Source organism: Mus caroli, unplaced genomic scaffold (genome assembly GCF_978045245.1).
Source record: "Mus caroli unplaced genomic scaffold, Mus_caroli_1 scaffold_17, whole genome shotgun sequence".
Taxonomy (NCBI): domain Eukaryota; kingdom Metazoa; phylum Chordata; class Mammalia; order Rodentia; family Muridae; genus Mus; species Mus caroli.
Genome location: NW_028227272.1, coordinates 41,228,258 through 41,244,622, shown reverse-complemented (window position 1 = coordinate 41,244,622; position 16,365 = coordinate 41,228,258). Strand labels below are relative to the sequence as shown.

General features: G+C 44.8%; 1 protein-coding gene across 1 annotated transcript in view; it reads left to right on the top strand.

Annotated features, from left to right (window-relative positions):
- Sidt1 (SID1 transmembrane family member 1) overlaps positions 1-9,937 on the top strand; it is a 91,248-nt gene extending 81,311 nt beyond the window's left edge. The window contains exons 22-25 of the mRNA XM_021184482.3: positions 4,935-5,040; positions 5,128-5,238; positions 6,647-6,760; positions 8,445-9,937. Coding sequence (XP_021040141.1) covers positions 4,935-5,040; positions 5,128-5,238; positions 6,647-6,760; positions 8,445-8,507 — 394 coding nt within the window. The 3' untranslated portion in view covers positions 8,508-9,937. The remainder of the gene's footprint in view (positions 1-4,934; positions 5,041-5,127; positions 5,239-6,646; positions 6,761-8,444) is intronic.
- Positions 9,938-16,365: the final 6,428 nt, after the last annotated feature.

Here is a 16,365-nt window from a genome sequence, read left to right as displayed (position 1 = left end):
CAGTCATATCACTCTCCTGTAGTTTGTTCCCTTCCTGCTCCTTGTCCTTCCTTCCCCAGGTGAGCATGAACCAGAGGCACAGCAGATGCACCGTCTCTGTTACTTAAAATGATCTTATGCAACCCACTCACACTTCTAACACATGACATGCTTCCTCGATGCCTCGAAAACAAGTGACTTAGCTAGTTTTATTTATGGCTCTCAGCTAATATGCTTCTCCAGCTCTGTGACATTTGATAGAAAAAAAGACTCCCTGTTCCTGATATAAATAAGGACACCATCTCCCCACATGACAAAGTGAACGGCCTCACTTTTCTTACACAGCTCTGTAGGATCCCGGGTCCAAAAAGGAGGTGTGAAGTTTGATGATGACCCATAATTTTGTGTTTCCCTGGCAAGGGTCGGTCTCTCTCTCTCTCTCTCTCTCTCTCTCCCTGTCTCTCTCTTTTTTCCATATAGGCATAGAGTATTGAACATGAATGTTATTTTAAAAGAATTACTCTTTTGGACGGAGTCTCCTGTAGCCCAGGCTGGCCTTTTGCCACCTCCTGACTGCTGACTGCAGATGTGTACGACTGTGTCTCTCTCACCTCCGTTCTTTTCTTTCTTAATGCAATGGATGAAACAAGGCCTCCAGCGTGCTAAACAGGATTTCTCCCACTGAGCTGCACACAGCCCAAATCCATTCTTTTTTATTTCTTTAATAAATGTTTCTTAGTACCAGACTTTTCTTTTCTTTTTTTTTTTTTTTTTTGGTTTTTCGAGACAGGGTTTCTCTGTATAGCCCTGGCTGTCCTGGAACTCACTTTGTAGACCGGGCTGGCCTCGAACTCAGAAATCCCCCTGCCTCTGCCTTCTGAGTGCTGGGATTAAAGGCGTGCGCCACCACGCCCAGCCCAGACTTTTCTTTTTTAAAAGATTTTATTTATTCATGTATGTGAGTACACTGTAGCTGTCTTCAGATACACCAGAAGGCATCAGAATCCATTACAGATGGTTGTGAGCCACCACCTGGTTGCTGGGAATTGAACTCAGGACCTCTGGAAGAGCAGTCAGTGCTCTTAACCGCTGAGTCATCTCTCCAGCCCCTGAGTTCATTCTTATGTACTCATTAGAATGTTAATTCTCTCAATCAGAATATACATGCAAACATGTGTTTACAGCAGCAGCAGTCTATGACCAATCTTCAGTATTTACAGATCCCATGTTTGTAAATGACAGCATCTACTTACTGGTCATTATTCATTTATGTCTTCCCCCAAAAGAATCATTACCATATGGCCCTGAAGAAAAACTGTGTGTGTGTGTGTGTGTGTGTGTGTGTGTGTGTGTGTGAGAGAGAGAGAGAGAGAGAGAGAGAGAGAGACAGAGAGAGAGACAGAGAGACAGAGACAGAGACAGACAGAGACAGAGACAGAGAGACAGAGACAGAGACAGACAGACAGACAGACAGAGACTCATAGTTGGACTATAAAATTCAAGACCTTTAATAACAGCTTTGCACTTGAAATACTTAGGAGTACATTTTGAGAGACATGAGGTATCTTTCTTCTGAGAATTTAATTGCATTATTAGGGCATATAAAAGGAAATTTATCCAAGTGGAGAGAGGTGCCAGGGTCTGGGCTGGAAGATAGATAACTGTTCTACAGTTAATGTGTGAATTTGAAGTAGAGCTAGAATCGAGATAATAGACTTTTATTTCAAAGTACATGTGCTTAGGCAAAAGTTTCTATGGTCTCTGAAAAGCAAGGTTAACAGAAGGAAGGAAGGGCCATGGATGTAGCAACTACTCCAACATTATCTAGTGGAACTTTCTAGAATTATATAAATGCTCAGCCCTAATAGAAACTACTAACATGTGGATGTTGTGAAGTTGAAATGAAGCCAGTGTGTCTGAGGAACTGACTTTTCAATTTTTATTTAGTTTTAATTAATTTAAATTTAGATCGCCATATGCGATGCCACACAGGTTGGCCTAGTCTAACCCAATAAGGCAATCAAATATATTTGATTGGGGTTGGTGAGATGGCTCAGTGGGTAAGAGCACCCGACTGCTCTTCCGAAGGTCCAAAGTTCAAATCCCAGCAACCACATGGTGGCTCACAACCATCTGTAATGAGTTCTGACTCCCTCTTCTCCCTCTTCTGGAGTGTCTGAAGACAGCTACAGTGTACTTACATATAATAAAAATAAATAAATCTTAAAAGAAAAAAATATATTTGATATGGGTCAGAGTGAAAAGGATGGAAGCACATGTAGTGGTTACACACTATCACCCAGATACTTTGGTCAGATGCTAAGGCAGGAGGATCCCAAGGTTAAGACCAGCCTGGACATCTACATCAAGATCCTTTTTCAGAATAAGATACAAATGGCTCAATCCCCAGTGCAGTTAAAGAAAATAGAAAGAAGACAACAAAAATCCTGACAAAATACTATGTCAGTTTAGATTTCATTACATTTAAATTTTATTAACATGTGATTACATATATGTGTGTGTATATATATATATATATATATATATATATGTATATGTAATTTAGTGTGCTATCTCAGTACATGCATACAGCATACACAATCAACCTCACCTTCCATTCATCCACCCTCCACTTCCAAATGTCTATTCATCACTATACTTCATTCAGGTTTGATGCTTGTTTCCCTGGTAGCTAATGATCTCGATGACTCTGTCATACATTTATTGACTATGTGTATATGCAGTCCTTTGAACGGAACCTATTCAGATCATCTGCTGTGTGTGTGCAAGTGTGTGTGTACAGGCTCCTACACTGGGGAGCTCCTTCTGGTCTTTCTGATCTGGGGGTCTTTCTCTATTGCTCTCCACTTATTTTTCAGTAAAAGTTCTCACACTGAACTTGGAGCATAGTATTTTGATGAGGCAGCCTGGCCAATGAGGTGCCAGGATCTACCTGTTTCTCTTCTGGCATAATGGTTTGCTCTGCCATGCCTGGGGATCAGAACTCTGGTCCTCATGCTTGTGCAACAAGCACTTTACCCTCAAAGCCAGACCTCATCTGCCCAGTTTTAAGTTGTATTACTTTCCTTTTGTGTTATTGTTATGTGAATTCTTTGTATTTTGTTTCTTTTTCTTTCTTGTTGATGTGCTAAACCCAATGACAAAAAGCCGGGAAGGGTTCCTTTTAGATCACAGTTGTCATCCATCATGAAGGGAAGTCATAACAGGAACTAACAGGAACTAAAGGCAGGAACCTGGAGGCAGAAACTGAAGCAGCTGCATGGAGGAACACTGCTTACTGGATTACTCAGCCTGCTTTCTTATACAGCCCAGGACCATCTGCCTAGGGAATGACACCACCCACAGTGGGCTGGGCCCTTTCACAAGAATTGATCAATAAAATGCCCTACAGACTTGCCCACAGGCCAACTTGATGGAACTGTTTTCTCAATTGAGGTTCCTCTTCCCAAATAGCCCTATCTTATGTCAAGATGACAAAACAAACAAACAAACAAAAAAAAAAAAAACAACAAAAAAACTAACTAACTAAAAACAACTACCCAGGACAGATTTTACCCAAAATAATCAATCCAGTATTGTTGGCAACCATTTTCTCTCATCTTCACTCTGTGAACTGTATTCTGTGTAGAAGCTTTTTAGTTTGATAAAACCCTACTTTTCAATTATTCATTTTTGTTCCCTAAAGTCAAGATACAATTGTTTTGTTTTATGCTGTGTTTGCTTTTCTTGAGACAGGGTCTTGCTATCTAGTCCTGACATATCTGACCCTTACTGTGTAGCCCAGGATAGCCTCAAACTCATGGCAGTCCTCCTGCCTCAGCTTCCAAAGTGCTAAGACTACCGGTATACATGATCTATCACACTGTGGGTTTTAAAAGTATATTATTTTTAAACAGGAAAAAAATCCTTCAAATAAGGAGATGAAGAAGAGTTACATGCCATACCAGGTATGGTGACATGGGCCTTTAATCTCAACACTTGGAAGGCAGAGGCCAGCCTGGTCTATAGAGCAAGTTCTAGGCCAGCCAGGGATACACAGAGAAACCCTGTCTTGGAGAAGATGGGTTACAAATATTTTGTTATACTGAATAGAAATTTAAAACAAATTTAAAAGTTAACCTTCAGACAGAGTAAACTTTGGTGCTAGATTAAATATGGACAGTTGCATAAACTCATAACATCTGTCAAGCCAATTACTAGGGTAATCATACTTGCTGTAATCGTGTCTGATGAACTCATAATTTTTTCCCAAAGATTTATTTTATATGTGAGTACACTGTGGCTGTCTTCAGACACAACAGAAGAGGACACTGGATCCCATTATAGATGGTTGTAAGCCACCATGTAGTTTCTGGGATTCGAACTCGGGACCTCTGGAAGAGCAGTCAGTGCTCTCAACCACTGAGCCATCTCACAGCTCTAACTAATAATCTTAGATGTAAACAAATGTGGTCTATCCCAAGTATTCACTTATCCCCAACAGTGCTGTTTATACTCATGAAAAAAACCTAAAGGATTCTGGGAAAACCATTTCACCCAGAGAGGAAAGATGGCTCTTCGAATCTTACAAGAACTTAGTGAACCCACTAGAAGTGAATGTAATAAATTAAAAGTTTTATCATTCATTAAGTTGTATAATTGTCACTCAGCATCTAAAGACATTTCAATTACCAGAGGACCATGTGTACACGGTGGTCCTAAAAGATGATGTGGCCAAACGACATGGTGGCCATCTTGACTTGTATAAATGCATTCTAGATGTTCACACAATGCCACACCCACCTGCTGTGCATTTCTCAGAATGTAGCCCTGCCATGAAACAATGCAGGCCTGTATTTAAAAGCGTCTTATCAGTGAACGCCCCAGCAGTGGTTAAGGATCCACTCGTGGTACCCCCTTTTACCTTCTGCTAACACCCTATCCCGCATCCACAGTGCCTTCTTTGGATTGATCTATCGGCCCAGGGACTTTGCCTCCTACATGCTGGGCATCTTCATCTGCAACCTGCTGCTGTACTTGGCTTTCTACATCATCATGAAGGTGAGCACGCGTGCGCGAGGAGCTGGCCGCACCAGGGGCCTGCCGGCAGCTGAGGCTCCAGCTTCAGTGGTTTCCATCTCTCCACAGCTTCGAAGCTCTGAGAAAGTCCTCCCACTACCAGTCTTCTGCATCGCGGCCACTGCCGTGGTGTGGGCTGCGGCACTGTACTTCTTCTTCCAGAACCTCAGCAGCTGGGAAGTAAGAGCCCTGCTCCTTCCTTCCTCCCTCCCTCCCTCCCTTCCTTCTTTCCTCCCTTCCTTTCCCTCTCCCTCTCCTTCTCCCTCTCTTCCTCTTCTCCTCCTCCTCCTTCTTTCTTTCTCTCTTCTCCTCCTTCTCCTCCACTTCCTCTTCCTCCTCCTCCTCCTCCTCCTCCTCCTCCTCCTCCTCCTCTTCTTCTTCTTCTTCTTCTTCTTCTTCTTCTTTCTCTCTCTCTCTCTCTCTCTCTCTCTCTCTCTCTCTCTCTCTCTCTCTCTCTCAGCAGTTCTTGCTCCATCATGCCTTTTGTACCTTCCTCCCTCTCTTGCTCTTTTGCTTCTTATGTTTCCCCATTATCTAAATTTACAGCTTCTTCAGAAGAGAGAAGGTTTAATGAACACACTTAAATAGTCAGCAAGTGACCTTACTGAGGTAATGCTACATCAACTTGAAAGCCCTGTAGATACCGCAAACACGTTCTTCACTGTCTCCTACAGTCTGTTTGCAGAAGATATTTAACACTTGATTACCATATTGTCACAGTCTCTCTCATCACAGTCGGCATCCATCACATGCAGGGGTGGGGCAGGGCAGAGCAGGGCAGGGTTATGTGTCTGTCTTGTAGGCAGGAAAGCTGAGGTCTCAGAAACCAGTGCTGTGTCTGAAGCACATGCGTGAAGTCTCAGCTCTACCACAGCATCAGCACGTCTGATTTTAGAACATTTGTATGACCCCAGAAAGAAAACTAGTGAGCAGCCATTTTGTTTCTTCTTGAAGTAGCACTTGCTGGCCATTACCCCGCCTTCTATGGCTATAGAGTGGCCAGTCTGGGCATTTCCTAGAGCAGTGGTCCCCAAGCTTCCTAATGCTGCAACCCTTTAACCCAGTTCCATGATGTGGTGAGCCCTGACCATAAAATTATCTTGTTGCTTCTTCATAGCTGTAATTTTGCTAGTTATGAATTGTGATATCCATAGCTGATATGAAAGATCTGATGTATGACCCCACCCCAGCCCCAAAGGAGTCTTGACTAACAAGTTGAGGACCACTCTCCCAGAGGTAGACCCACATACCATGTGCCCCTGAGCCTGGCTTTGTCCATGCAGAGTACAGTGTAATGGTGTCTAGGTCCTCCGTGGTGTGGCCCTGCATCAACATGTCCTCTAATTACTGAAAAGTCTTGCCCTGCGAGGCACAGTACGTGTAACCAGTCGGTTCGTCTCTTGATGAACATTTGAGTTATCTCCATTCTGGAACTACTATACACATTGTTATAATAAACGTTGCTATGAGCTACTTGAAAGCTGACTTTCTGAGCGCTTAGTAGGATTTTTGTAGCTTCCTCAAAACCAAACCCTGAAATACTCAAACCATGGGATTCTTGCCTATATCTGTCATACTTCCCCCACAGGGGACCCCAGCAGAATCCCGGGAGAAGAACCGTGAGTGTGTCCTGCTGGATTTCTTTGATGACCATGACATCTGGCACTTCCTCTCTGCGACTGCCCTGTTTTTCTCATTCCTGGTGAGTCAGCTGGGTCTCCCCCTGTCTTAAGTCTCACAGTTCCCTTCTGCTCCTCGAGCCTGTATTCCTTCTGGTTATTTTCCGCAGTTCTTCATTGCAAGTCAATGCACTCAGCATCTCCTCGTGGTTTTTTGGTTTTTGTTTTGTTTTGCTGTAACCTTGTGTGATATCATAACTTTCATTTTCCTCTACTTTTCGATGTTTGCACACACACAGTGACCAAATTCTCTTCCTTAAGTTGCACAGTGCCCTTGGATGGAATCGCTTATTGGATTTAAATGCTCAGAATTCCCCCAGGAACCACTTAGGGCACTCACTAATTCATCTGTGGACTTCCTTCTTTTCATAATAGACTCTCTTCCTTCCCATCCTCCAGTCGTCTCACTATGGATTTTGTGAAGGTTAAGTTCCCAGAGAAGCCACCTAATGAGCATGTTCCAAATCTAGGGTCCCTGTAGTTTGCTGTGCCCCTTCCCAGTGTCCATGAGGAGACATGCTTCCAGAAGATGACCACCGCCAGCATTTAGTCCTCCCCCTCCCCCTAATTAAATGTCCGTGGTGCCTGAACATCGGCTGGGGTGATAACTGGGTTGTCACTGCAAGATGGCTTCAAGCCCTCTGAGGCCATCCATGCAATCACACAAAAGCAGAGCATGGCTTCCCTCTAGTGGCCAGTGTGGAAAGTTCAGCCAATCTCTCTGACCCTTGGACTTTTCCTATAGGGGGACAAAAGATAACAAAATGGAGCTAGTGGTTCTGTGTAGGGTGGGAATTGAAGGACCCTCTCCCTCTCCCTCTCCCTCTCCCTCTCCCTCTCCCTCTCCCTCTCCCTCTCCCTCTCCCTCTCCCTCTCCCTCTCCCTCTCCCTCTCCCTCTCCCTCTCCCTCTCCCTCTCCCTCTCCCTCTCCCTCCCCCTCCCCTCCCCCTCCCCCTCCCCTCCCCCTCCCCCTCCTTCTTCCTCTCCCCCTCCCTTTCCCTCTCCCCCCTCTCTGCCTCTCCTTCCCTCTCTACCTTCTACTTCCCCTTCTCCTTTCTTCCTTACTTCCTTTTTATTTTAATTATTTCTTTACATAAATTACATCCCAACTGCAGTTTCCCCTTCCCCCACTCCTCCCAGTCCATCCTTCCTCCCTCCTCCTCTCCCCTAGATCCACCCCTCCTCTATCCCCACCCCCACCCCCCAAAAAAGAGCATGCTTCCCAGGGATGTTAACTGGACATGGAATAATAAGTTACATAAGAGTAAGCACAAACCTTCATATCAAGGCTGAACTATGTGACACAGTAGGAGGAAAGGAGTCCCAAGCACACAAAAGAGTCAGAGACACCCAAACCCTTGTTAGTGGCCCTACAAGAACCATATATGGAAGACTAGCTCATACCCGTACAGGGTCTGTCTGTGATTGTTGATAATCTCTGGGAGCTCCTATGATCCCTGCTTAGTTGATTCTGTGGGTTATATTCTAAAATTCTTCCTCCCTCTCTTCTTGTACAGCGATTGCTATACTTCATTTCCCTTAGTCACCATCCAGGCCACTTACCAAAGTATTTTACCATCCTCTGGCCCAAGCTCCCAACCTTCACACATGACTGTGAAATAGACTGTGTTCTATCTCATGTGCTTTCTTCCTGTTTAAGATCCTTTCACGGATGTTCTCTTCCCATCTCCAACCCTCTCACTTCAGGTGTTGTTGACCCTGGATGATGACCTGGATGTGGTCCGGAGAGACCAGATCCCTGTCTTCTGAGCACCCAGCATCACGGGGGAAGACAGAGCAACCCACCTTGGTGCTGTTTTGTGGAAAACACGGTGAGTGTAGCAGCTTGCCCACTGCCAGACGCTCCACCTGCCTGGAGGGAGTCAAGGGTGTCTGCATTCACACAGGAAGAGCTTGGGACTGAGCTAAACCTCAAGAATGGTAGAAGGGACACCCTGTTGTGCACAGAGACAGAGTCTGGAGTCTCAAGAACCTCTGTTTGCAACTTAGAGTTCAGTCTAGACACAAGCTGCCGGGCCAGCTTCTCCACCTGGCCCCTCCCATCCTCACAGATATTGACCAGAGACACCAGCTACTCAGACCTCCCACCTAGAACCTTCAGTGTGGCCACTTCCACACCTCTGAGACACCTGCTGCTATAGAAGGCCAAAGCACCATCACGTTCTTCCCTGGCCTCTTAGAGGACCGAACTCCTCAGAATATGGTGCAGAAGTGGGACCAAGTCCCCACCCAATTGGAGACAGACATTCTAATAACTCAAGCTAAGTCATCTCTTCAGAAGGAACGCTGAATTCCTGGCAGGGCTGGAAATGCTCTGGGATGGGACTTAGACATGCACACTTCTGAATGTTTGTGGATCCAAGGCCTGGGTGATCACCTGCTTCTTCAGGTCTTCATCTCACTGTTGGATGCTGACTCTGCACTCTGATGCTGCCTTCTTAGAAGGTCCCTCTTTCTCCCTAGACTTCTAACAGCTCCAAGATGGACATAGATGGAGAAAATGCTTTCCACAGAGGTGGAAGTGATGGACAGTGCTTAGTGGCTGAGCATCAGACAGGCAGAATTCACCTCAATGGCTCTGGATCCTGGAGCAAATTTGACAAAGCAACCGTGCTGGGTGGTCCCCAGACACACAGCTCAATCTGTGCCCATACAGCCTTTTCCTGGAATTACCCTGGTGTCCTCCACAACTGAACCTGTCACTTACGCAGATCAGGGTTCCCGACTATCTGCCCAAAGTTCCCAGCAGTAACTCAGGATGGGCACGTGCTCCTCCCCCCACAACCGGATGAGTCACAGAGGTCATGGCTATTCCAGTCACCTCTTACTGGATCCCATTCTCTGTCCCCAGGAGGATGTAAAAAAACAAAAACAAAAAAAGTGCAATGTTCTAGTTTTCTTCTCTCGTGTCACCTGGCAAACTCTAGGAGAAGCCCCATTTTGATCAGGCTTCCTGGTTGTGTGGAGTATGATGTCATCAGAAAATGGACATATAAGTGTGTGCACACATGCCTACTTGCTTGTGAAATTGAAGTCACTCCTCACCTGTGCTCTCTTGAGCATTTAGTAAGGAAGTGGATGGGGCAGTCCTCTTTTTAAAAAACTATCATTCTTTCTTTCAAATATCTGTGTTCAAATATGTGTTTTGGACGTTTGAATAGCAAGCTTCTCCTGGTATTAAAAATGCAAAGATAATTTCCATGAATAATTTTGTGCGGTCTTTCTTCCTAGAATGCTCTCTTGTTCGAAATTTGTTTTCTGTTATTCTTCGTTATTTCAAAACTTATTGGCTTCCATGGGTCATATGAAGGCTATCAATTAGATGGTTGTCCTAGTCAAACATCTTTAAAAAGAAAAGTTCCAAACAAGTGAGGTTTTATGGCTCATGCCCTTAATCCCAGCACAGGCAGAGGCAGGTGGGTCTATAAATTCAAGGCTAATCTGGTCTATAACGTGAGCTCCAGGCCAGCTAGGGCTGCACAGTGAGACCCTGTCTCAAAGCAAAACAAACAAGCCAACAGAAAACATTCAAATCTAGTTGCTTATGGCTGCCTTGAGCTGATTTTTTCAAAGCAGTTCTCCTGGTTTGGCATCCTAAATGGACCCACTAAGGAAAATGTGATCAGTAATGTCCATCCACACAGTCCCGTGGCCTGAGCACAAAAATATAAAGGCACACTTAATCTGTCTTAGAAATTTGTTTGTGGGCAGAGAGGCAATGGAAACAGAAAAACAGAAAGAGCCCCATGAGGAGGGAAGAAGGGAGGGTGACTGTACCTCTGTGCCCCAGTGCTCTGTTGTGTCCTGGGCTGTAATATTCACATGCCCTGGTCATTTCTGTTCTTTGTAGCAGGCTAAAGAACCCCAGACCAAACCTGCCTTTAAAGATAGACCTTCTAAGTCACATGTTGCTGGTTCTTTCTACTGCACAGGTCTTATGGTTGGAGATCAGTGTGCTTCATCTGGGACATTAGTGTGAGTGCTGGGTTAGAGGAGGGCCATGGGAGCCTCAGGATCTAACACACACACACATACACACACACACACACACACACACACACCCTCCTCCCTCCAAGCCTGCGCTAACTCTCCATCAAGTTCCTGCCCTTTGCCTCTTAAAAGTAGAGGCGAAGCTAACTGTGAAGTGTGGACACTCTTGGCTGAGGACTCGCAGAGGTAAAGAGAGCTGCTCAGTTGGAGTGGAACAGAGATGCAACAGCCAGAGGAGCGAGGCTGTGCCTGTAAAATACGAGACCTTCCCACCTCTGACAAACACTGGGGCGGCAGCTGCACCTGTTCACGCTGGATGCCTGGGAGATTCGCCTGGTTTTATTTTAGCTTGGTTCAAGAGAAGCCGGTGGAAAACTGGAGTCTATCTGGGGAAGGGACTTTCCATGACTAAAGGCAATCCCTGAGCCAGCAACTGGGGATGAAAACAGTTGCAGCTGCTTCCCTGCTAACTCCGGGAAGCCTGCAGAACGTTCTGTGGGTTTGCAGAATGCATGTGTCAGCACATCAAGTGATACCCAAATGTTTCTCCTTCTGAGTGACAGGCACCCTGTCTGAAACTGTGGGAGGAAAGGCAGCAGCTAAGAGAATTTTCTTTTCTTTTCTTTCTTTCTTTCTTTCTTTCTTTCTTTCTTTCTTTCTTTCTTTCTTTCTTTCTGTCTTCTCTCTCTCTCTCTCTTTTTTTTCTGAAAGCAACAGTCAAGCCTAAGAGAGATCACAGAGTCAGGCCTTTAGTCTGTGAATGTCAGCCTACTGGCTGGGTGACCCCAGTTAAGCTGTGGAAACTCCGATTCTCTGTATAGCTGCACAGCACTGTGCACGGCTCACAGAATGGTAAGGACCCAGGAACACGTGTTATCAGCACAAAGCTGGTCCTCAGGACTCACTTTCTAACACCCACAGGGATGTGGACAATAACAGAGCCTTCAAGTGTCCCGGTTCTCTTCTCTCAGATCCTCCTTGGCAGTCTCCATGTCTCCTGCTCTCATCTGCTGGAGACCCTAGGGTTGGGAGGTCTCTGGACCTTCAGAGGCGAGGCTGAGATCATCACCTCCCCAATCCCTAGGCTCCTCCTTGCTGTCTACCACTGCATTTTTCTCTTGATCCCAATTGAAAATCTTTAATGCTTCCAAAGTTGGGACTTAGTGCAGAGTCTGGCTAAAAACAGCATCAGCCATCTCCACCCTGTATCTCCAAGAAGAGACAGCTTCAGTTTTCTCTTTTAGAGTTCCTGACACCACTGGAATCTGGTGACTGCTATGTGTAGCTTACCCCACACTCTTACCCATCAGCTCAGGGCTCCCACCAGTGGGCAAGCTGGAGACTCTGCATGGAGGGAGGGAGCCTCAACCTCTCAGGTACCCAAAAAGGCCCTAGAACAAAAGACAAGTGTCAAGTCAGCCACCATGACTCATCTCCTGGCAAAAGGAAGAAGGAACACAGAGTGCAGATGGTTTGCTCAGCCTGAAGCTGGCCAAGCCTGGCTCGCCATGATTCCACATGGAAGGGAGGGAGACCATGTTGCTTCCTGTGCTTTCGCTGCTCAGAGGAGACAAGATATGAACCAGGGCTACATTTTAACATCTCCTCCCTATTAAGTCACCATTGTCAACAAGGCTGAGTGTCCTCTGTCGTTAACACATACGAATTCAAACTTAGCAAGATCCCAGAGCTTCTAGAGTAGAACACTAGAGTAACGGTTTTAGTTTGGATGGGTGTCTACTACTATAGAAATCTTTAATAGTGTTTTACAAGATTAAGTCACTCACACCAACTGAACCAGATACGTAACAAACAAATGCTACCAAGCAATATCTGAACGTTACCTTCAACTTTTATGGTGGATATTTGTTTTATAAGGTTGCTTTCAAACTATTTGCAACTTCTAACTTTTATTCCTCGAACATGCACATACACATGTGTTACTCTGGGCCAGGGGCATGGGAGAGTACATCACATAAGATTATAGCTATACATTAGCTTAGGTTGTAGAGGCTGACTGATTATATGGAAAATCCAAGGAAGTAAGGGTTGTTGTCACATTGGTCTCAGAAAGGCAGGCAGGCTAAGTACAAAACAAGATAGAAGTATTTAGCTTTAAGTGACCCTCAAGTGTATTATTAACTCTGGTTATGAGTTCCAACAAAAGTTTATCTCTTAGAATATAAGAGATGCTTTTATAATAATGCATCTACACACCCAGCAGTCATGCAGGGCAGTTTCTATCCATCTGTAATTTCAGATCCAGGGAGATCAGATACCCTCTTCACTCCTCTGTGGGTAACTGTCTCAGGCACCTACCTTATGGTATGCCCCACCACCAGACACATGTATACACACTCAAAAAAGAAATTCCTCACTTCTAGCCTATAGCCTTTGGCTTCTGTGAAGTCTCTGTGACCTAGGGCTCATCAGCGTCACTGGATATAAACAATGGTTAACCACCTTGGCCTTTATGCAACACTACACTTTAGTCAAGAGCTAAATAGAAGGTGTGCGGCCCATCTCTAAGTACATCACAAAAGGAAAAGAGAAATCAGGTATTCAGTTCGATATATCTTACTCTGGGCCCCTTTATGCTAAATCTTGATATTCTTTGTAAGTAAAACTTTCAGTCCTTTACACAAAAGGTTATCTAAAATGATTCAAAGTATCTTATTTTAGGATAGTGAAATGCCATCACAGAAAGACTCCAATGTGCACTTTGTGGATTTTATTACACTGCATATGCAAACTTTCACCTGGTACCAGGCAGGCCTCTTCCATGAAGAGGGTGGATTTCGTCTTCTTTTCTCTGCTTCTAGAACACATGACAACTTTCGGAGTAATCTTCTTTTTAGGGGGCACATTGCCCTTTACTTTCTTCCTACAACTCCTCTATTCACTTCACTCAATAACTGGGAAGTGTGCAGTGGGAAGAACCAGGGCAAACGGCATACAGACTTTTATATCTTGTGCTCTATAATCCAAAGGAGAAGACAGAACAGAAACAAATTATTACCATGTGTTTATTATAAGCAAACAAAGAGTAAAAGAATAGAGCGGCTTCATAGAATTCTTAGCATTTGTCTCAGTCACTGTTCTGTTGCTGTGAAGAGACATCATGACCAATTCTTATAACAGAAAGCATTTAACTGGAGGCTTATTTACAGTTTCAGAGGTTTAGTCTGTTATCATCATGGCTGGGAGCATGGTAGTATACAGGAGGGTGCTGGAGCAGTAGCTAAAAGCTACATCTGGCTCCACAGGCAGAGAATCAAGGGAGAGGAAACAGACCCTGGGCCTGGAAAACCCACTCCTAATGACATACTTCCTCCAACAAGACCACACCTTCTAATCCTTCTAATCCTTTCAAATGGTGCCAATACATGGCACTCAAATATCCGAGCCTATGGTGGCCATTCTTAGCTACATGTTGAGATCCTGTGGTGGTAGGATGGGGTGGATGGGAAGAAGATGAAGGGAGATTTTAAAGAATGAGAAACCTTAAAGACATAAACTTTGCACCAAAAATGGCTCCAGATATGCCTGAGAAATTCCAGTTGACCTTCAAGTGTTAGAATAACATAAAAAGATCATGAATGGAATGCTACAGAGAAGGAAAATAACAAACACTCAACTGGAGGATGAATGGAAACCTGGTTGAAAGTTGTCTCAAACAGTCATGGTTTTCTTTCCTTTCCTTTTTTTTCCCCTCCATGAATGACTCCCACGATGTAGCTCAGGCTAGTCTTCAACTCATGGTCCTCCTGGCTTTTCCCTACTTCTGAAACTACATCCATAACATCTTAGCTAGTAACACTTTTTTTTTTCCTGACTGCCTAATGGGGAGGAACACAGGTAAGATTTCAGCCTAAGACATTCCAAGAAGGCACGTGCCCTAGAGAGTCTTCAGTCTACATTAGAATCCCAAAGAAATGGATTCTAACACCAGGGAAGGAAAGTCCCAGGAACAGGACCGATGAACTTGCCATTGAGAATGAAGTGAGCAAGCAAAAAGCAAAGTCTTCCTTCTTCCATGCCCTTTTCTGTGGGCTGCCACCAGAAGGGTGGGTCTTCTGACTGCACAAGCATGGTCAACTGCTTGAGTTCATAGTTTTTTCCAGATGCGGTCAAGTTGACAACCAAGATTAGCCCTTGAGAATACACAAGTGAAGACTGGACACGGAGGGAAACTCAATTGCTCTCAGGGTAACGAAATGAAGAGGTAACGTACCAGGGAAGAAAATGGCATAACTTCCTGGACAGCAGTGCGCAGTAGTGTTGGTGACCAGTAATGGAGAGCTTGCAGACTGCCATTTAGTGAGAACACTATATAAATGTTAGGGAAGAGTGGCTGGACCAAAGGAAGAAGAGCAGACTGTTGGTGCTGAGGGTTTAACATGTTAGGTAGATCTTTGAAAACTGTTTGCTGTTGTGTCTGCATGTCTATCTATATGTCTGTGTGAGAGTGTCAAATCCCTTGTAACTGTACTTACAGACAGCTGTGAGCTGCTATGTGGATGCTGGGAATTGAACCTGGGTGCTAGCGATTAAACCAGGTCCTTTGGAAGAGCAGCCAGTGCTCTTAACTGCTGAGCCATCTCTCCAGGCCCAATTTGTTAGGTAGACAAAAGTGAAAAGAAAGGCAAGCCCTCGGGATCCTCTGAGCTGAGTACAGAGGCCTGCAGCTACCCCAGGTGGTATTTTAAAATACCATATGTAGGGCTGGAGATGTAGCTCAGGTGTTAGAGTGCTTGTTTAGTATGCATGGAGCCCTGGGTTCGAGCCCCGCTACTGCATAAAATGGGCAGGGTGGGTGCATACTATGATCCCATTTGAGAGGTTGAAGGATGGGAAAGAAAGTTCAAAGTTGAAGAGTTATAGCTTTTAGCTCAGCCATAGAGCATTTGCATAACAATCACTGGGGTTCAGGCCACAGCACTGAGAAAAGGGGTTCAAGGTTATACTTGTACACTGGCTGGTTTGTGTGCCAACTTGACACAAGCTAGAGTCAACAGAGGAAAAGGCGCCTCCGTTGAGGAAATGCCTCCATGAGATCCAGCTGTATGGTATTTTCTCAATTAGTGATCAATGGAAGAGAGCCCAGCCCATTGTGAGTGTTGCTATCCCTGGGCAGACAGTCCTGGGTTCTCTAAGAAAGCAGGCTAAGAAAGCTATGCAAAGCAAGCCTATAAGCAGCGCCCCTTCATGATCTCTGCATCAGCTCCTGCTTCCAGATTACAGCCCTGCTTGAGTTCCTGTCCTGACTTTCTCCAGCGATGGACTCTATGATCTGGAGGTGTGAGCTGAAGAAAGCTTTTCCACCCTGGTTCCCAACAATGGAAACTCTAAGACACCCTAGTTACACAGCAAGTTCTAGGCCAACCAAGGCTCCAAAAGAACTTCTTGCAAAAGAATAAAAAAATGAAATATCATATGCAGACTAACAGGCAAGCAGGCGTCCATTGGCTTCTCCCAGCTTGGAATATCATGCCCACAAGAAAACATCTGTCTTTTCAAATAAACAGGGAAATGTTAACACATAAGAGATACTGTGAATTAGACATCAATCATTTCATAAGAAAAACGAAATGCCCACATTCAGTGCCAGCAGCGA